At 46.2% G+C, this 22,565-nt stretch overlaps 1 protein-coding gene across 1 annotated transcript; it reads left to right on the forward strand.

Annotated features, from left to right (window-relative positions):
• The first annotated feature begins 10,093 nt into the window (after nucleotides 1–10,093).
• Nucleotides 10,094–20,143, forward strand: tmem196 (transmembrane protein 196). Its single transcript, XM_045693780.2, has 5 exons — nucleotides 10,094–10,737; nucleotides 11,303–11,359; nucleotides 18,825–18,960; nucleotides 19,181–19,323; nucleotides 19,628–20,143. Exons 1-5 carry the CDS (start codon nucleotides 10,573–10,575, stop codon nucleotides 19,694–19,696), a joined length of 570 nt encoding a protein of 189 aa, XP_045549736.1. The 5' UTR covers nucleotides 10,094–10,572; the 3' UTR covers nucleotides 19,697–20,143.
• The last annotated feature ends 2,422 nt before the right edge of the window (nucleotides 20,144–22,565 follow it).

A 22,565-nucleotide genomic window follows, 5' to 3' on the forward strand; every position in this document is an offset into this window, starting at 1 on the left:
GGCCCTCGTAGTCTCCAGATTGATGTCTAAAGGCCCTCGTAGTCTCCAGACTGATGTCTAAAGGCCCTCGTAGTCTCCAGACTGATGTCTAAAGGCCCTCGTAGTCTCCAGACTGATGTCTAAAGGCCCTCGTAGTCTCCAGACTGATGTCTAAAGGCCCTCGTAGTCTCCAGACTGATGGCTAAAGGCCCTCGTAGTCTCCAGACTGATGGATAAAGGCCCTCGTAGTCTCCAGACTGATGTCTAAAGGCCCTCGTAGTCTCCAGACTGATGTCTAAAGGCCCTCGTAGTCTCCAGACTGATGTCTAAAGGCCCTCGTAGTCTCCAGACTGATGGCTAAAGGCCCTCGTAGTCTCCAGACTGATGTCTAAAGGCCCTCGTAGTCTCCAGACTGATGTCTAAAGGCCCTCGTAGTCTCCAGACTGATGTCTAAAGGCCCTCGTAGTCTCCAGACTGATGTCTAAAGGCCCTCGTAGTCTCCAGACTGATGTCTAAAGGCCCTCGTAGTCTCCAGACTGATGTCTAAAGGCCCTCGTAGTCTCCAGACTGATGTCTAAAGGCCCTCGTAGTCTCCAGACTGATGTCTAAAGGCCCTCGTAGTCTCCAGACTGATGTCTAAAGGCCCTCGTAGTCTCCAGACTGATGTCTAAAGGCCCTCGTAGTCTCCAGACTGATGTCTAAAGGCCCTCGTAGTCTCCAGACTGATGTCTAAAGGCCCTCGTAGTCTCCAGACTGATGTCTAAAGGCCCTCGTACCCAAAACAAAACCAAAATGGGGAACATTATTGACATTACATTGCACTTTTCAGTGTTGTGTAGGGTGAGACCAGGTGTACTGATTTCAGTGTTGTGTAGGGTGAGACCAGGTGAATTGATTTCAGTGTGTAGGGTGAGACCAGGTGTCCTGATTTCAGTGTTGTGTAGGGTGAGACCAGGTGAATTGATTTCAGTGTTGTGTAGGGTGAGACCAGGTGAATTGATTTCAGTGTGTAGGGTGAGACCAGGTGAATTGATTTCAGTGTGTAGGGTGAGACCAGGTGTCCTGATTTCAGTGTAGTGTAGGGTGAGACCAGGTGAATTGATTTCAGTGTTGTGTAGGGTGAGACCAGGTGAATTGATTTCAGTGTGTAGGGTGAGACCAGGTGAATTGATTTCAGTGTAGTGTAGGGTGAGACCAGGTGAATTGATTTCAGTGTGTAGGGTGAGACCAGGTGAATTGATTTCAGTGTGTAGGGTGAGACCAGGTGAATTGATTTCAGTGTTGTGTAGGGTGAGACCAGGTGAATTGATTTCAGTGTGTAGGGTGAGACCAGGTGTCCTGATTTCAGTGTTGTGTAGGGTGAGACCAGGTGAATTGATTTCAGTGTGTAGGGTGAGACCAGGTGAATTGATTTCAGTGTGTAGGGTGAGACCAGGTGAATTGATTTCAGTGTTGTGTAGGGTGAGACCAGGTGAATTGATTTCAGTGTGTAGGGTGAGACCAGGTGAATTGATTTCAGTGTGTAGGGTGAGACCAGGTGAATTGATTTCAGTGTTGTGTAGGGTGAGACCAGGTGAATTGATTTCAGTGTTGTGTAGGGTGAGACCAGGTGAATTGATTTCAGTGTGTAGGGTGAGACCAGGTGAATTGATTTCAGTGTTGTGTAGGGTGAGACCAGGTGAATTGATTTCAGTGTGTAGGGTGAGACCAGGTGAATTGATTTCAGTGTGTAGGGTGAGACCAGGTGAATTGATTTCAGTGTTGGGTAGGCTGAGACCAGGTGCTGCAGATTCTTCTACTGTTTTGGCCAGTTCATCAATGTAGATGTTAAATAGTGTTGGACTTATTGGACAGCCCTGTTTCACTCCACGTCCCCGAGAGAAGAAGTCTGTTGTCTTGTTGCCAATGTTAACCACACATTTGTTTTAAGTGTACATTGATTTATTAACATCATATGTTTTCCTTCCAGTACCACTTCCTATTAGTTTGTGTTGTAGATATGTGGTAGTATAGTAGTGGCCTGAGGGCACACTTCATTTGTTGTGAAATCTGAATGTTTTGTAATGTTTTTAAAATTGTATAACTGCCTTAATTTTGCTGGACCCCAGGAAGAGTAGCTGCTGCCTTGGCAGGAACTAATGGGGATCCATAATAAACCCCAGGAAGAGTAGCTGCTGCCTTGGCAGGAACTAATGGGGATCCATAATAAACCCCAGGAAGAGTAGCTGCTGCCTTGGCAGGAACTAATGGGGATCCATAATAAACCCCAGGAAGAGTAGCTGCTGCCTTGGCAGGAACTAATGGGGATCCATAATAAACCCCAGGAAGAGTAGCTGCTGCCTTGGCAGGAACTAATGGGGATCCATAATAAACCCCAGGAAGAGTAGCTGCTGCCTTGGCAGGAAATAATGGGGAGCCATAATAAATAGAAATACAGTGTTTTTTAATAGTTATAGTCACTGCCTGTTAATATCCTCTCCTGTCCCTCCCTGTTCTCTATTCTCCTGTCCCTCCCTGTTCTCTATTCTCCTGTCCTCTGATCTGTCATGTACCGGTAACTGGCCTGGTGATGAGAGAGTTCTGCAGCTCTCGTGGATGAAGTCTTTTCTAATATACCCAGACCAGGACCAGGACCAGGACCCGACCTGAACTTGACCAGGACCAGGACCAGGACCAGACCTGAACTTGACCAGGACCAGGACCAGACCTGAACTTGACCAGGACCAGGACCAGGACCAGGACCAGGACCAGACCTGAACTTGACCAGGACCAGGACCAGACCTGAACATGACCAGGACCAGGACCCGGACCAGACCTGAACTTGACCAGGACCAGGACCCGACCTGAACATGACCAGGACCAGGACCCGACCTGAACTTGACCAGGACCAGACCTGAACTTGACCAGGACCAGGACCTGAACTTGACCAGGACCAGGACCCGACCTGAACTTGACCAGGACCAGACCTGAACTTGACCAGGACCAGACCTGAACTTGACCAGGACCAGACCTGAACTTGACCAGGACCAGGACCCGACCTGAACTTGACCAGGACCAGACCTGAACTTGACCAGGACCAGGACCAGACCTGAACTTGACCAGACCTGAACATGACCAGGACCTGACCTGAACTTGACCAGGACCAGGACCAGACCTGAACTTGACCAGGACCAGTACCCGACCTGAACATGACCAGGACCAGGACCCGACCTGAACATGACCAGGACCAGACCTGAACTTGACCAGGACCAGTACCCGACCTGAACATGACCAGGACCAGGACCCGACCTGAACATGACCAGGACCAGACCTGAACTTGACCAGGATCAGGACCAGACCTGAACTTGACCAGGACCCGACCTGAACATGACCAGGACCCGACCTGAACTTGACCGGGCCAGGACCCGACCTGAACATGACCAGGACCCGACCTGAACTTGACCGGGCCAGGACCCGACCTGAACTTGACCGGGCCAGGACCCGACCTGAACATGACCAGGACCCGACCTGAACTTGACCGGGCCAGGACCCGACCTGAACTTGACCGGGCCAGGACCCGACCTGAACTTGACCGGGCCAGGACCCGACCTGAACTTGACCAGGACCAGGACCCGACCTGAACTTGACCAGGACCAGACCTGAACTTGACCGGGCCAGGACCCGACCTGAACTTGACCAGGACCAGGACCCGACCTGAACTTGACCAGGACCAGACCTGAACTTGACCGGGCCATGCCAGAGGAGGTCACAGTCAGCCTGGAGCAGAAGATGAAACAGATGTCTGGACAGAGGGTGAGGGGTCAGAGAGGGTGTCTGGACAGAGGGTGAGGGGTCAGAGAGGGTGTCTGGACAGAGGGTGAGGGGTCAGAGAGGGTGTCTGGACAGAGGGTGAGGGGTCAGAGAGGGTGTCTGGACAGAGGGTGAGGGGTCAGAGCGGGTGTCTGGACAGTGGGTGAGGGGTCAGAGAGGGACACACTGGAACTCAAACTAGATTTGCATCTTGGGTATTTTGTGTGCTTTAGGTATAAAGCTTTAAAACGCTCCAACAGACTCTAAATCCCAACTCACACTGTCTCGCAGAGTGACAGCTTCACAGCCAAGCTGCTCGGTAAATAGTAGACAACTCACACCCAACATTACTCGTAAACACTGTACAAACCTGTACATTGTCTTTGAAAGCACCTGGTAAGTGTGCCAATTTGTAAGTCGCTCTGGATAAGAGCGTCTGCTAAATGACTAAAATGTAAAATGTAAAATGTCAATGGGAAATTCTATAGGGTTGCTAGAGTGTTTATGATTTCCATAGTTATACAGCTCTTATTTACGATACAGAGACGTCACTGAGCTGACACACACACACACACACACACACACACACACACACACACACACACACACACACACACACACACACACACACACACACACAACACACGGACACACACACAAGTCAGAGTCTCGGAAAAACGTCGCAAAGTAAAGCGCGGACGAGCAGAGACCGAGAGAGAGAAGGGGAGAGAAAGAGGGAGAGAGAGGAGGGGAGAGGAGGAGAGAGAGAGATGGAGAGAGAGGAGGGGAGAGGAAGAGAGAGAGAGAGAGAGAAGGGGAGAGGAAGAGAGAGAAAGATGGAGAGAGAGGAGGGGAGAGGAAGAGAGAGAGAGAGAGAGAGAAGGGGAGAGGAAGAGAGAGAAAGAGGGAGAGAGAGGAGGGGAGAGCAAGAGAGAGAAAGAGAGAGAAGGGGAGAGGAAGGGAGAGAAAGATGGAGAGAGAGGAAGGGAGAGGAAGAGAGAGAAAGAGAGAGAGAGAGAAGGGGAGAGGAAGAGAGAGAAAGAGGGAGAGAGAGGAGGGGAGAGGAAGAGAGAGAAAGAGAGAGAGAGAGAGAAGGGGAGAGGAAGAGAGAGGACAAGAAGAGAGAGAGAAGATGTGAGAGTGAGGAGTCTGGGACAGAGGGAGAGAGAGAAAGATACAGATTAAGAAAGAGAGGGAGAGAGAAAGATAGAGAGAGAGATACAGATTACGAAAGAGAGGGAGAGAGAGAGAGAGAGAGAGAGAGAGAGAGAGAGAGAGTGAGAGAGAGAGATACTGCATGCAGAATTCAGCAAAAATATCCTCTATGTACAACGGAAAACAGCAAATAATGTATGCAGAGCTGAATTAGGCCGATACCCACAAATGATCAAAATCCAGAGAAGAGACGTTAAATTTTACAACCACCTAAAAGGAAGTGATTCCCAAACCTTCCATAACAAAGCCATAACCTACAGAGAGATAAACCTGGAGAAGAGTCCCTTAAGCAAGATGGTCCTGGGGCTCTGTTCACAAGCACAAACAGACCCTACAGAGCCCCAGGACAGCAACACAATTAGACCCAACCAAATCACGAGAAAACAAAAAGATAATTACTTGACACATTGGAAAGAATTAACAAAATAACAGAGCAAACTATAATGCTATTTGACCCTAAACAGAGAGTACACAGTGGCAGAGAGAGTACACAGTGTGACTGACCCAAATTTAAGGAAAGCTTTGACTATTGTAACGCCCTGGCCATAGAGAGGGGTTTTTTGTTCTTTATTTTGGTTAGGCCAGGGTGTTACATTGGGTGGGCGTTCTATGTTCCTTTTTCTATGTTTTTGTATTTCTTTGTTTTGGGCCGAGTAGGGTTCCTAATCAGAGGCAGCTGTCTATCGTTGTCTCTGATTAGGAGCCATACTTAGGCAGCCTGTTTTCCTTTGGGGTTTTGTGGGTAGTTGTTTCTGTCGTGTGGTTTGCACCGGCAGAACTGTTGGCGTTCGTTTGTGTCTTATGTTCAAGTGTTTTGTATTATTAAAATTAAATATGAACACTCACCACGCTGCATCTTGGTCCCCTCTTTCAGATGATCGTTACAGAACTACCCACCACAACTGGATCAAGCAGCGTGCTCGGGAGGAGATGGACACCTGGTCTCATCAGGAGTGGATTGGGAGGAAAGACTAGACATGGGGCCAGGTGATCGAAAGATATCGGAGCCTACCCGGGAAGAACGAGAGGCAGCCCCAAACATTTTTTTGGGGGGGGGCACATGGGTAGTTCGGCTGGACCAGGGGTGAGGCCTGAGTCAACTACCCATGCTTTTCAGGTGCCTGCCTCTCGCACTTTCTCTCCAGTACGTCCTGTTCCTGCTCCCCGCACTAGCCTGAAGGTGTGTGTTACTAGTCTGGCGTCTCCAAAGCCAGTCCCACGCATCAGGCCTAAAGTGCGCATTCCCCGTCCAGAGCTTCCGGCGACAGTTCCCCGTCCTGAGCTTCCGGCGACAGTTCCCCGTCCTGAGCTTCCGGCGACAGTTCCCCGTCCTGAGCTTCCGGCGACAGTTCCCCGTCCTGAGCTTCCGGCGACAGTTCCCCGTCCTGAGCTTCCGGCGACAGTTTACAGTCCGGAGCCGACAGAGACGGCCGACAGTCCGGAGCCGACAGAGACGCTCCTCAGCCCGGAGCCTCCAGTGGGTCTCTCCAGCCTGGTCTGTCCTGTGCCTCCTCCCAGGACCAGGCCTCCTGTGGGTCTCCCCAGCCTGGTGAGTCCTGTTCCTGCGCCCAGAGCCAGGCCTCCTTCATGTCTCCCCAGCCTGGTGAATCCTGGGCCAGAGCTGCCAGAGCCGCCCGCCTGTCCGGAGCTGCCAGAGCCGCCCGCCTGTCCGGAGCTGCCAGAGCCGCCCGCCTGTCCAGAGTTGCCAGGGTCGGTCGCCAGCCGGGCACAGCCAGGGTCTCCCACCAGTCCTCCGGCGCAGCCAGGGGCGCCACCTAAGTGGGTGAAACCGAGGGTAGAGCAGAGGCCACGTCCCGCACCTGAGCCGCCGCCGTAGGAAGGCCCACCCGGACCCTCCCCTTCAGAGTCAGGTTTTGCGGCCGGAGTCCGCACCTTTGGGGGGGGGGGTACTGTAACACCCTGGCCATAGAGAGGGGTTTTTTGTTCTTTATTTTGGTTAGGCCAGGGTGTTACATTGGGTGGGCGTTCTATGTTCCTTTTTCTATGTTTTTGTATTTCTTTGTTTTGGGCCGAGTAGGGTTCCTAATCAGAGGCAGCTGTCTATCGTTGTCTCTGATTAGGAGCCATACTTAGGCAGCCTGTTTTCCTTTGGGGTTTTGTGGGTAGTTGTTTCTGTCGTGTGGTTTGCACCGGCAGAACTGTTGGCGTTCGTTTGTGTCTTATGTTCAAGTGTTTTGTATTATTAAAATTCAATATGAACACTCACCATGCTGCATCTTGGTCCCCTCTTTCAGATGATCGTTACAACTATGTACAGACTCAGTGATCATAGCCTTGCTATTGAGAAAGGCCGCCGTAGGCAGACCTGGCTCTCAAGAGAAGACAGGCTATGTGCACACTGCCCACAAATGAGGTGGAAACTGAACTGCACTTCCTAACCTCCTGCCAAATGTATGACCATATTAAAGATGCATATTTCTCTCAGATTATACAGACCCACAAAGAATTCGAAAACAAACCCAATTTTGATAAACTCCCATTACTATTGGGAGAAATACGACATGTGCCATCACAGCAGCAAGATTTGTGACCTGTTGCCACAAGAAAAGGGCAACCAGTCAAGAACAAACACCATTGTAAATACAACCCAGATTTCTGTTTATTTATTTTCCGTTTTGTACTTAAATTGAATTGAAATTGATTTGAGAGAGATATGTATTTTGAGTGCTTTGTCAGACCCCTTCCCCCTTCCAGGCATCCTAGTTTCTACTGAATATTCATTTATAACAGTAAAAATCTGTTATGTTAATTATCTGTGTTTTTTAGATAGCATCAGTCCGTTCATAATACTAACTACACACAGGTGGGAGAGCAGAGAACCGCACGGGAACTGACCTTTATGTAATCAGAGTCATAGAACAGGCCTATAGAAGAGGTGAAGACAGGTCAGCGTCAACAAGGATACAATGAGGTGACATAGCAAATTGAAACAGGTGTGTTGATTTAGAAACATAAAACAGGTTTGTGCTCAAACAGGAAAACAGCTGCTACCAAAAGGCAAAAATAAGACATTCATTTTCAAAAGTCACAAGTAAAATATGGTGATTTTTCATCAAACAGATATACTTTTATATTTAGGCTTTTGTCTAGGATGTGCATATGTTGAATGGGCTGATGTCTCCTGCTTCTCCCAAACAAACAACCCATTCAGAGCCACAATCCCCATTTAAACACAATGACCAGGAAGTGCAACATCACAAAACCTCTACACATCATTACAGGTGTGTGTGTAGGTTACTGTCTATTTATTTATTTAACCAGGTAGGCTAGTTGACAACAAGTTCTCATTTACAATTGCGACCTGGCCAAGATAAAGCAAAGCAGTTCGACAACATACAACAACACAGAGTTACACATGGAGTAAAACAAACATACAGTCAATAATACAGTAGAAAAATAAGTCTATATACAAAGTGAGCAAATGAGGTGAGATAAGGGAGGTAAATGCAAAAAAGGCCATGGTGGCAAAGTAAATACAATATAGCAAGTAAAACACTGGAATGGTAGATTTGTAGTAGAAGAAAGTGCAAAGTAGAAATAAATAATGGGGTGCAAAGGAGCAAAATAAAATAAATAAATACAGTAGGGGAAGAGGTAGTAGTTTGGGCTAAATTATAGATGGGCTATGTACAGGTGCAGTAATCTGTGAGCTGCTCTGACAGCTGGTGCTTAATGCTAGTGAGGGAGATAAGTGTTTCCAGTTTCAGAGATTTTTGTAGTTCGTTCCAGTCATTGGCAGCAGAGAACTGGAAGGAGAGACGGCTAAAGGAGGAATTGGCTTTGGGGGTGACCAGAGAGATATACCTGCTGGAGCGCGTGCTACAGGTGGGTGCTGCTATGGTGACTAGTGAGCAGAGATAAGGGGGGACTTTACCTAGCAGGGTCTTGTAGATGACCTGGAGCCAGTGGGTTTGGCGACGATTATGAAGCGAAGGCCAGCCAACGAGAGCGTACAGGTCGCAGTGGTGGGTAGTATATGGGGCTTTGATGACAAAACAGATGGCACTGTGATAGACTGCATCCAGTTTGTTGAGTAGGGTATTGAGGCTATTTTGTAAATGACATCGCCGAAGTCGAGGATTGGTAGGATGGTCAGTTTTACGAGGGTATGTTTGGCAGCATGAGTGAAGGATGCTTTGTTGCGAAATAGGAAGCCAATTCTAGATTTAACTTTGGATTGGAGATGTTTGATGTGAGTCTGGAAGGAGAGTTTACAGTCTAACCAGACACCTAGGTATTTGTAGTTGTCCACATATTCTAAGTCAGAACCGTCCAGAGTAGTGATGCTGGACGGGCGGGCAGGTGCAGGCAGTGATCGGTTGAAGAGCATGCATTTAGTTTTACTTGTATTTAGGATGGCTGTTCAGTGTGTGTGTAGGTTACTGTCTATGGGGGTTGGCTGTTCAGTGTGTGTGTAGGTTACTGTCTATGGGGGTTGGCTGTTCAGTGTGTGTGTAGGTTACTGTCTATGGGGGTTGGCTGTTCAGTGTGTGTGTAGGTTACTGTCTATGGGGGTTGGCTGTTCAGTGTGTGTGTAGGTTACTGTCTATGGGGGTTGGCTGTTCAGTGTGTGTGTAGGTTACTGTCTATGGGGGTTGGCTGTTCAGTGTGTGTGTAGGTTACTGTCTATGGGGGTTGGCTGTTCAGTGTGTGTGTAGGTTACTGTCTATGGGGGTTGGCTGTTCAGTTCAGTGTGTGTAGGTTACTGTCTATGGGGGTTGGCTGTTCAGTTCAGTGTGTGTAGGTTACTGTCTATGGGGGTTGGCTGTTCAGTTCAGTGTGTGTGTGACTTTGAGAGAAAGATAAACCCAGTGTTGTTGTTTTTACCAGGGTTGTGCTAATGACACCAGTTTGTGTCTGTGAATCTGCCCGGGAGTCACGCGGGGAACGGAGAGTCTCTGGAGTCTAAACTAAACTGATAGACCGGAGGAGGAGGTGTCCCACTGTCTGAGTGAGTCTCTCGCTCTGAGAGAGAGAGAGAGAGAGAGAGAGAGAGAGAGAGAGAGAGAGAGAGAGAGAGAGAGAGAGATCTGCGATAGCGTTTAAGCACCATGGACAGCAACCGGGAGCCATTCTCGTTAACAACCAACCAGCGGGAAGTTTAGAGCAGCTCGCTCTCCTCTAAGTGTTGACCGGAGGAGCTCCCATTTTCAGAGACGACTCACTTTTGGATTTGGAAATAATGATCTAGTCTTTGTTCATGCAGGTTAGTGTCTGATAAAAAATAGCTAAATAAATATATAGAAAATCTACTCGACATCATTCCCTGATCTCCTGTCCAAAACTTTCCTCAGCACTGGGACTAACATCACGCCATCCGCCACGGGCCGACAGGCGGACACCGGCTCCTCCAGGCTCGGGTTGCTAGTTGACACAAAAACATGACATTTTCTGAAATGGGATGAAACAGGACTTATCCATTTCAGTTCATCTTTATTTAATCAGAGTAGTGACTGTTTTCCAGGGAGTAGCCTAAGAAAGGCTTGTTTTCGTTTGCTGCCGACCCTCCTGACTGAGGCCGACCTCGGAGGACAGACCGGCTGGTCTCCAGGAGGATGCCCGGGCAGGATGTGCTCCAGCCGGAAGATCCTGTGGAGCCTGCTGCTGCTGTCAGTGTTGGAGGTGGGTCTGGGAGTGACCAGTATCGTCCTGGGAGCCGTGGGGCTCAGCCGGGTCAGGGAGGAACACAAGCTGCAGCAAGGAGACGCTTCTCCTGTCTGGAGCGGCATGTGTGTACGTCAAACTTTTAGTTTACCATCTTTCTGTGTGTGTGTGTGTGTGTGTGTGTGTGTGTGTGTGTGTGTGTGTGTGTGTGTGTGTGTGAAAACATGCCACAATGCTAACGAAATTAGCCCTTGAGCATTAAATAGTTCAAAGATTTTTATAACATATTTGAATAATCTAATGTTAGAATTAAATAATCAAGGCCTTTAAAAACTTGGATAATAATTGTACAAATGGAATGCCTTTTATAGTGTGTGTGACAGAGTTGCCTCAAATCCAGTAAGTTGCATTTTATGAATAAAAATTACAAATAATTAGGCGGTTGTTACTTTACAAGGTATGCTGATACATTTGTCTGTCAAAATATACATTTAAAATGTTGTTGAAATTATGAAAAACATTTGTTAAAATTATTTTTTTTAAAGTGGAGACTGTCTTGTCTTTCAAGAATCCCTCATTCAGTGAGAACTCCCGCTCCACATCTGTCTCCCCTTCGGGTTACTTTTCCTCGCACCGACCAATGAAATGCCAGTTTGGATTGGGATCTGATTAGGGTCTGTTCTCTCTCTCTCAGTTTCTAATCTGTGGGATGTGTGGAGTGCTCTGTGCCAGGAAGAGGACTGGACTCATCGTGAGTACACACGCTCACAACACACAAACACGCATGTGCGCACACACACACACACACACACACACACACACACACACACACACACACACACACACACACACTCACACTCATACTCTCTCTCTTATCCTCCTTGCTGCTTCTCTCAGAAGTCTCTCTCTCCTGAAAGGGGCTTTATTGGGAAACAAGTGAAATAGATAATAAACAACATCAACAAAAAGCATAACAAAATGAACATTGTACTCAAAGGTTTCAAAAAGATAAATACATTTCAAATATTATAATATCAGCTACGCACAGGGTTTTCAACAATGTGCAAATAGCTGTAGTACGAATAGTAGGGGAAGATAAGTAAACAAATAAATATTGGTTGTATTTACTATGTAGTTTGTGCTCGACTGGATATCCTGTTGTCGTGGTGTTTTCGGGGTGTTTTCTACTGGGATTGTTTACTGCAGTATTTCGCCTGACAGATATGGGAGTCTATCAATATGTGATTTGTTTTTAAATTCTTTGTGGGTCTGTGTCGTCTCTGTGGGAAATACGTGTCTCTAATATGGTCATACCTTTGGCAGCAGGAGGAAAGGAAGTGCAGCTCAGTTTCCACCTAATTCTCTGGGCACATAGCCTGTTCTGCCTTGTGTGGTCTCTCTCAATAGCAAGGCTATGCTAACTGAGTCTGTACATAGTCAAGGATTTTTTTTAATTTTGGGTCAGTCACAATGGTTAGGTATTCTGTTACTGTGTACTCTCTGTTCAGGGACAGACAGCATTCCAGTTTGCTCTGTTTTTTGGTTGATTCTTTCCAATGTGTCAAATAGTTATTTTTGATCTATTTTTTTCTCTCATAATTTGTCTGGGTCTAATTTTGTTGCTGTCCTGGAGTCTGCTTGTGAACAGAGCCCCAGGACCAGCTGGCTGAGGGCTCTTCTCTAGGTCCATCTCTCTGTTGGGGAGGGCATTGTAGTGAAATGTGTGGGCATAACTTCCTTTTAAGTGGTTGTAGAATTTAACAGCTATTTTTTCTGGATTTGAATAATGATTCGTGATTCTGCACTGAATGCATTGTACATTAATGATATTTTAGCAGAATTCTGCATGCAGAGTCTCAATTGGCTGTTTGTCCCATTTTCGTGAAGTCTTGATTGGTGAGTGGACCCCAGACCTTACAACCGTAGAAAGCAATGGGTTCTCTAACTGATTGTATTTTTTTGCCAGATCCTAGTTGGGATGTCAAGTTTTATGTTCCTTTTGATGGCATAGAAAGCCCTTCTTTCTTGTCTCTTAGATCGTTCACAGCCTTGTGGAAGTTACCTGTGGCGTTGATGTTTAGGCCGAAGTAGGTATAATTCTTTGTGTGCTCTAGGGCAACGGTATCTAGATGGAATTTGTATTTGTTGTCCTGGCAACTGGACCTTTTTTGGAACACCATTATTTGTGTCTTACTGAGATTTAGTGTCAGGGCCCAGGTCTGTCAGGGCCCAGGTCTGTCAGGGCCCAGGTCTGGCAGAATCTGTGTAGAAGATCTAGGTGCTGCTGTAGACCCTCCTTCGTTGGGTACAGAAGCACCAGATCATCTGCAAACAGTGGGTCCAAGCTGCATGCCTGTCTCACCCCACGGGCCTGTGGAAATAAATGTGTGTTTTTTGCCAATTTTAACCGCACACTAGTTTGTGTACATTGATTTTATGTCATATGTTTTTCCCCCAACACCGCTTTCCATCAATTTGTAAAGCAGACCGTCATTCCAAATTGAGTCAAAAGCTTTTTTGAAATCAACAAAGTATGTTTTGGTTTGTTTGTCAATTAGGGTGTGCAAGGTGTATATGTGGTCTGTCGTACGATATTTTGGTAAGAAGCCAATTTGACATTTGCTCAGGACGTTGTTTTCACAGAGGAAATGTTGGACTCTGCTGTTAATGATACTGTAGAGGATTTTTCAGAGGTTGCTGTTGAAGCAGATTCCACTGTAATTATCGGGGTGAAATTTCTCTCTACTTTTGTGGATTGATTGATCAGACCTTGGTTCGAAACACTGGGGAAGATGCCAGAGCTGAGGATAGTGTTGAAATGTTCAAGAAAAGCCCATTTTAATTAGTGGTTTGTATATTTGATCATTTTGATTAGTAGGTCATCAACACCACAGGCCTTTTTGTGTTGAAGGATTTCTGTTTTGTCCTGTAGCTTATCCAATGTAATTGGAGAGCCCAGTGGGTTCTGGTAGTCTTTAATTGTTGATTCTACGTTTTGTAAATTATTATGTTTTTACATTTTATTATAGGGCCAAACAGATTGGAGAAGTGGTTTATCCACACATCTCCGTTTTGGATAGATAACTCTTCATGTTGTTTGTTTAGAGTATTCCAGAAGTGGTTAGATTCTACGGATTCTTCAATCACATTGAGCTGATTTCTGACATGCTGTTCTTTCCTCGTAGTGTATACCTCTACTGTTTTAGTGTTTCCCCCTACTGAAGGCATAGGTTATCATTTTCTGGGTCTCTGTGTTTTTGGTTGTGTAACGCAGATGCTGGGAGACGAGAAGCAAGTACGGGGTGTGGCTTTAATAATAAATAAACATGAAAACAAAACGCAAACCGCGTCTGGACATAAAAACAGGAACAAAACAACAAGGCTGACTGGGGAATGAACCTGAGGGAGTGACAGATAGAGGGATGGAAATAATTGAAGTGATGCAGTCCAGGTGAGTCTCATGAGTCGCAGGTGCGAGTAACGATGGTGACAGGTGTGCGCAATAATCACCACACACAGAGACGGGGAGCGTGAGTAAACGTGACAGGTTGGATAGGTTTCTCAATATCTTTCTATGGTTTTTGCTTTCTTCATTAAACCATTTCTCGTTGTTGTTCGTTTTCTTAGGTTTTATTATTTTTATTTTTTTTAAAAATCTTGGTAGTTACAGTCTTGTCTCTTTGCTGCAACTCCCGTACGGACTCGGGAGAGGCGAAGGTCAAGAGCCGTGCGTCCTCTGAAACACAACCCAACCAAGCCACACTGCTTCTTGGCACAATGCCCACTTATCCTGGAAGCCAGCCACACCAATGTGGTGGAGTAAACACTGTACACCTGGTGACCGTGTCAGCGTGCACTGCACACAGCCCACAACAGGAGTTGCTAGTGTGTGATGGGACAAGGACAAACCCGGATGACACTGGGACAATTGTGCGCCGCCCCATGAGTCTCCCTGTCGCAACAGAGCCTGGACTTGAACCCAGAATCTCCAGTGGTACCGCTAGCACTGCGATGCAGGGCTTTAGACCCCTGTGCCACTCAGGAGGGCCTTCTTAGGTTTTCTGCTAGAATGTTTTTACATTTCATACAATATTATTTGTCAAATATACTGTTCAGGCTTCATACTGCTAAGTTTACACCACTATTGCAGGGAAACATTTTGTCCAGGAAGATAGGAGGGATTTATTGTTGGCTAATTGTTTGTTGGTAGATTTCTACACTAACCTCCGTCCATCTCTAGCATTTCTTAATAACCTGCAGTTTGTTCAGCTTCGATATCTCATGGTATAACTCATGGTATAACTCATGGTATAACTCATGGTATAACTCATGGGATAACTCATCGATAACTCATCGATAACTCATCAATAACTCATGGTATAACGCATGGTATAACACATGGTATAACTCATGGTATAACTCATCGATAACTCATGGTATAACTCATTAATAACTCATGGTATAACTCATGGTATAACTCATGGTATAACTCATGGTATAACTCATTAATAACTCATGGTATAACTCATGGTATAACTCATCGATAACTCATGGTATAACTCATGGTATAACTCATGGTATAACTCATCAATAACTCATGGTATAACTCATGGTATAACTCATGGTATAACTCATCGATAACTCATGGTATAACTCATGATATAACTCATGGTATAACTCATGGTATAACTCATGGTATAACACATGATATAACTCATGGTGTAACTCATGGTATAACTCATGGTATAACTAACTCATGGTATAACTCATGGTATAACTCATGGTATAACTCATGGTATAACTCATGGTATAACTAACTCATGGTATAACTCATCGATAACTCATGGTATAACTCATTAATAACTCATGGTATAACTCATGGTATAACTCATGGTATAACTCATCGATAACTCATGGTATAACTCATGGTATAACTCATGGTATAACTCATGGTATAACTCATCGATAACTCATGGTATAACTCATCGATAACTCATGGTATAACTCATGGTATAACTCATGGTATAACTCATGGTATAACTCATGGTATAACTCATTAATAACTCATGGTATAACTCATGGTATAACTCATGATATAACTCATGGTATAACTCATGGTATAACACATGATATAACTCATGGTATAACTCATGGTATAACACATGATATAACTCATGGTATAACACATGGTATAACTCATGGTATAACTCATGGTATAATTCATGGTATAATTCATGGTATAATTCATGGTATAACTCATGGTATAACTCATCGATAACTCATGGCATAACTCATGGTATAACTCATGGTATAACTCATGGTATAACTCATGGTATAACTCATTAATAACTCATGGTATAACTCATGGTATAACTCATGATATAACTCATGGTATAACTCATGGTATAACTCATGGTATAACACATGATATAACTCATGGTATAACTCATGGTATAACACATGATATAACTCATGGTATAACACATGATATAACTCATGGTATAACACATGGTATAACTCATGGTATAACTCATGGTATAATTCATGGTATAATTCATGGTATAATTCATGGTATAACTCATGGTATAACTCATCGATAACTCATGGTATAACTCATGGTATAACTCATGGTTGAGTATTACTCTGTTCAAGTAGACTGTGATTTTTCTGTGGTCTGATAGGGGTGTCAGTGGGCTGACTGTGAACGCTCTGAGAGACTCTGGGTTGAGGTCAGTGATAAAGTAGTCTACAGTACTACTGCCAGGTGGATGATCTGAGGGTGTACCTACTAAAGGAGTCTGATCGAAGCCTACCATTGACTATGTACAGACCCAGCGTAGGACAGAGCTGCAGGAGTTGTGACCTGTTTGTGTTGGTTGTGTTGTCATAGTTGTGTCTAGGGGGGCACATGGGGGAGGGAATGCTGTCACCTCCAGGCAGGTGTTTCTCCCCCTGTGTGCTGAGGGTGTCAGGTTCTTGTCTGGGTTTTAGGTCACCACAGACTAGTACATGTCCCAGGGCCTGGAAATGATTGATTTCCCCCTCCAGGATGGAGAAGCTGTCTTCATTAAAGTATGGGGATTCTAGTGGGGGGGATATAGGTAGTATGGAGAAGCTGTCTTCATTATAGTATGGGGATTCTAGTGGGGGATATAGGTAGGATGGAGAAGCTGTCTTCATTATAGTATGGGGATTCTAGTGGGGGATATAGGTAGTATGGAGAAGCTGTCTTCATTATAGTATGGGGATTCTAGTGGGGGGGATATAGGTAGTATGGAGAAGCTGTCTTCATTATAGTATGGGGATTCTAGTGGGGGGGATATAGGTAGGATGGAGAAGCTGTCTTCATTATAGTATGGGGATTCTAGTGGGGGGATATAGGTAGTATGGAGAAGCTGTCTTCATTAAAGTATGGGGATTCTAGTGGGGGTATATAGGTAGTATGGAGAAGCTGTCTTCATTCAAGTATGGGGATTCTAGTGGGGGGATATAGGTAGTATGGAGAAGCTGTCTTCATTATAGTATGGGGATTCTAGTGGGGGGATATAGGTAGGATGGAGAAGCTGTCTTCATTAAAGTATGGGGATTCTAGTGGGGGGATATAGGTAGGATGGAGAAGCTGTCTTCATTAAAGTATGGGGATTCTAATGGGGGGATATAGGTAGCACACAGGAGAGCATTTTTCTCTGTTGAAATCATTTCCTTATTAATTTCTAGCCAAATGTAAAATGTTCCTGTTTTGATTAATTTAATAGAGTGAGTTAGGTCTGCTCTATACCAAATTAACATACCCCCTGAGTCTCTTCCCTGTTTCACACCTGGTAGTTTGGTGGATGGGACTACCAGCTCTCTGTAACCTAGTCGCCAATCAGTCGGTCCATTTCTCCTATACCATGTTTCTTGCAAAATGCCAATGTCTGTATTTCTGATTTCTTTGTTGAAGTCTGGGTTCCTGCTCTTTAGGCCAAAGGCAGATGACCTCAGAGCTTGTATATCCCAGGATGCTTTGTGGTCTATAGTGTCCAGTGTTGTAATTTGTGTGGTTTAGGCCCGGACCATTAGCTTTTAGCAGAGCATGCTGAGCATCTGAGGATGGGGCTGTTGCTCTGCTCACGGCCTGGGCGTATGTCTCTCTCTCCCCTTCTCCATCCTCTTCTCTCAGCAGTCACCCCTCTCTCTCCTCTCCCTCTCCTATCCTCCCCCAAACTCTGTGTGATGATTAGGTTATCCTAGGTTAGTGTTTCTCTGGAGTCTGATGTGTTTTCAAACAATGGATAATGACTGAAACAGGAGCTCTGATTTTCCATGTGGACATTTACTGAAGGCATGTGTTACATTAGGAAACCTGACGTGTCTATCCACACACACACACACACACACACACACACACACACACACACACACACACACACACACACACACACACACACACACACACACACACACACACACACACACACACACACACACACACACACACACACACACACACAGGAATAAAGGGTGTGGGGGTTCTGAGTGGGACAGGGTACTTAGAGGCTTGTTCACTGAAACTGAGCTTCCAGGAAATGGCAGAAGAGTGTGTGTGTGTGTGTGTGTGTGTGGATAATTATGCTGAACATAATTTATTTTACACGTTTTAAAAACAATGTGTGGAGTCATGTATAGTACTGAACCACAAACCAGTATTTACAGTGTGTTCCATCTCATTTACAGGTATAGAGCAGGAAACTCTAAACTGTGTTCCATCTCATTTACAGGTATAGAGCAGGAAACTCTAAACTGTGTTCCATCTCATTTACAGGTATAGAGCAGGAAACTATAAACTGTGTTCCATCTCACCATGTATTGTTTCTGCTGACAAGGTGGCTATAGTATCTGCAGGAGCAGTCATTTAAGTCTGTGTGTATTTATATCGCTTTATTCTCTTGTTTTTTTATCCCTCTCCGTCTTTCCCCCTCTCTCTCTCTTTCCCTCCCCCTCTCTCCCTTTCCCTCCCTCTCTCTTTCCCTCCCCCTCTCTCTCTTTCCCTCCCTCCCCCTCTCTCTTTCCCTCCCTATGTCTCTCCCTCCCTCTTCCTCTCTTTCCCTCTCCCTCTCTCTTTCTCTCCCTATGTCTCTCCCTCCCGCTTTCCTTCTTTCCCTCCTTCTTTCCCTCTCCCTCTCTCTTTCCCTCCCTATGTCTCTCCCTCCCTCTTTCCCTCTCTCCCTCTCCAGATGATTCTGTTCTCAGCTTGCTGTATCTGTGGTCTGATTGGAGGGATTCTCAACTTCCAGTTCGTTAGGGCGTTGTCACGACGACCGGACTCTCTTCGTTCCCTACACCTAGCAGCCATGACTATTGCCTGCCTGGGTTTGCAACACTATGAAACGCTACAAAACACTTTGAAACATAGTTAAACATTATATTACATGACACTAAAATCAACTCATTCCAACTCCAGGTAGTTGAGCTGGGCGACGCTGACCCAACGCTGACCTCATCTAACCTGCATGAAAACGTCTGTCTGTATATGAAAGGTAACGTTCAGATTCTGGCACCATTCAATTAGTCATCTCCCTCTCTCCCGTAGGTATCTCTTCCTGTACCCTCTCCACCTGGTTGACCTGTCGTCTGGCCAGTTCAGAACAGCAGAGGATGTTTCTGGAGAGAGAACACTCACTGCACCACTCACACGAGATGGCTGAGAAGGATTCATACACACACGGATCTTTTGTAAGAAACAAAACACACTCACAAGCTTGGACTGCAATCACACATTACTCTTAATGCTCCTCAGTTATAATCCACAGCTGAGTGATACTAACGTACGTGTGTGTGTGTGTGTGTGTGTGTGTGTGTGTGTATGTGTGTGTGTGTGTGTGTGTGTGTGTGTGTGTGTGTGTGTGTGTGTGTGTGTGTGTGTGTGTGTGTGTGTGTGTGTGTGTGTGTGTGTGTGTGTGTGTGTGTGTGTGTGTGTGTGTGTGTGTGTGTGTGTGTGTGTGTGTGTGTGGTGTGTGTGTGTGTGTGTTTCCAACAGGAGATCCTTGACAACTCCAGCAATGGGATTCCCCAGATCTCCTACAATGCTAACACCACATCTCCTTGACAATGGAACCACCTTGTTGCCCTGACAACTGGCACATCTTGTAACCCTGACAATGGAACCACCTTGTTGCCCTGACAATGGACACAACTTGCTGCCCTGATGATGTACACACCTTGTTGCCCTGACAACGGAGTGATGTCGTAACAGAGCTGAGCAGCATTATTGCAGAGCTGTTTGTAGAGAACTTCAGCACAGATGGAAGAAGTTTCCCAAAATAAAACAACAATGAACGCTATTCTTGAACAAGTTGTTCCGAGGTCTGATAGTCCTAACACACAGAGCCCCATGACATATGCCCTCACAGACAGGAGGGACAGACAGCCAATCAGACGCTTCAAACTAATTATCACAAAACACGCATGCAATTTATTTTAAATCTCTCTCTCCCATTCCTCCCTCTCCCTCATTCCTCTCTCTCATTCCTATCTCCCTCTCCCATTCCTCTCTCTCTCTCCCATTCCTCTCTCTCTCTCCCTCCCTCCCTCCCTCCCTCCCTCCCTCCCCCTGGTTCTGGCTATATGAATGTAGGTGTATGAAGGAACAGTGCTTTAGCGATCTAATACAGAGCAGAATATGGAATTATTTAAAGTATCAGACAGACGACCAACGATGCACACTGTAGAGCTGCTGTGGGTAACCCTCCTCCTGTAGAGCTGCTGTGGGTAACCCTCCTCCTGTAGAGCTGCTGTGGGTAACCCTCCTCCTGTAGAGCTGCTGTGGGTAACCCTCCTCCTGTAGAGCTGCTGTGGGTAACCCTCCTCCTGTAGAGCTGTTGTGGGTAACCCTCCTCCTGTAGAGCTGCTGTGGGTAACCCTCATCCTGTAGAGTTGCTGTGGGTAACCCTCATCCTGTAGAGCTGTTGTGGGTAACCCTCATCCTGTAGAGCTGTTGTGGGTAACCCTCCTCCTGTTGGTAACCCTCCTCCTGTAGAGCTGCTGTGGGTAACCCTCCTCCTGTAGAGCTACTGTGGGTAACCCTCATCCTGTAGAGCTGCTGTGGGTAACCCTCCTCCTGTAGAGCTACTGTGGGTAACCCTCCTCCTGTAGAGCTGCTGTTGGTAACCCTCCTCCTGTAGAGCTGCTGTGGGTAACCCTCATCCTGTAGAGCTGTTGTGGGTAACCCTCCTCCTGTAGAGCTACTGTGGGTAACCCTCCTCCTGTAGAGCTGCTGTGGGTAACCCTCATCCTGTAGAGCTGTTGTGGGTAACCCTCATCCTGTAGAGCTGTCCTCCTGTAGAGCTGTTGTGGGTAACCCTCCTCCTGTAGAGCTGTTGTGGGCAACTGTCCTCCTGTAGAGCTGTTGTGGGTAACCCTCCTTCTGTAGAGCTGTTGTGGGTAACCCTCCTCCTGTAGAGGTGCTGTGGGTAACCCTCCTCCTGTAGAGCTGCTGTGGGTAACCGTCCTCCTGTAGAGCTGCTGTGGGTAACCCTCCTCCTGTAGAGCTGCTGTTGGTAACCCTCCTCCTGTAGAGCTGCTGTTGGTAACCCTCCTCCTGTAGAGCTGCTGTTGGTAACCCTCCTCCTGTAGAGCTGCTGTGGGTAACCCTCATCCTGTAGAGCTGTCCTCCTGTAGAGCTGCTGTGGGTAACCGTCCTCCTGTAGAGCTGTTGTGGGTAACCCTCATCCTGTAGAGCTGTCCTCCTGTAGAGCTGTTGTGGGTAACCCTCCTCCTGTAGAGCTGTTGTGGGTAACCCTCCTCCTGTAGAGCTGTTGTGGGTAACCCTCATCCTGTAGCGCGCCTGTGGGTAACCCTCCTCCTGTTGGTAACCCTCCTCCTGTAGAGCTGTTGTGGGTAACCCTCCTCCTGTAGAGCTGCTGTGGGTAACCCTCCTCCTGTAGAGCTGTTGTGGGTAACCCTCCTCCTGTAGAGCTGCTGTGGGTAACCCTCATCCTGTAGAGTTGCTGTGGGTAACCCTCCTCCTGTAGAGCTGTTGTGGGTAACCCTCCTCCTGTAGAGCTGCTGTGGGTAACTGTCCTCCTGTAGAGCTGTTGTGGGTAACCCTCCTCCTGTAGAGCTGCTTTTCTCCAGCAGTGTTCTACCCAGATCCTGAAGCAGAAGTCTACACACCCAGTAACTCTCCAGGAGGTCAGTTAGCTTCCACCCCTGCTGTATATTCATGCTTGTACTGTATATCAGGAAAACAATCATTATGGAGTTACAATATTTTTCTATAGGCTTCTTATAAAACAAAAATAAAACTATGGAAATGCTTAGTTAACCTTATTGATCAATCACTATTCCTTACTATAGACAGGAGAAACATAGTAACCAGTCTGTTACTGTAACTAACCAAGGTAAGACTGTGTGTGTTGCCAGGGACAGCGCTGCAGTTCTTGACTCAAACCGGTGAGCCTGGCAGTTACTACCATACCCAGTTCAAAGGCACTTAAATATTTTGTCTTGGTCATTCCCCCTCTGAATGGCACACACACACAACCCATGTCTCAAGGCTTAAAGATCCTTCTTTAACCTGTCTCCTCCCGTTCATCTACACTGATTGTAGTGGATTTAACAAGTGACATCGATAACGGAGTCATTGCTTTCACCTGGATTCACCTGGTCAGTCTGTCATGGAAAGAGCAGGTTTTCCTAATGTTTTGTACAGTGCCTTCGGAAAGTATTCGGACCCCTTGACTTTTTACACATTGTTACATTACAGCCTTATTCTAAATTTGATAAATGTAACAAATCCTCAACACACACACAATACTCCACCCATTTACATAAGTATTCAGACCCTTTTGATATGAGACTCAAAATTGAGCTCAGGTGCATCCTGTTTGCATTGATCGTCCGTGAGATGTTTCTACAACTTGATTGGTAAATTCAATTGATTGGACATCAGAAAGGCACACACCTGTCTATATAAG

Source organism: Salmo salar, chromosome 14 (genome assembly GCF_965601325.2).
Source record: "Salmo salar chromosome 14, fSalSal1, whole genome shotgun sequence".
Classification (NCBI taxonomy): Eukaryota; Metazoa; Chordata; class Actinopteri; order Salmoniformes; family Salmonidae; genus Salmo; species Salmo salar.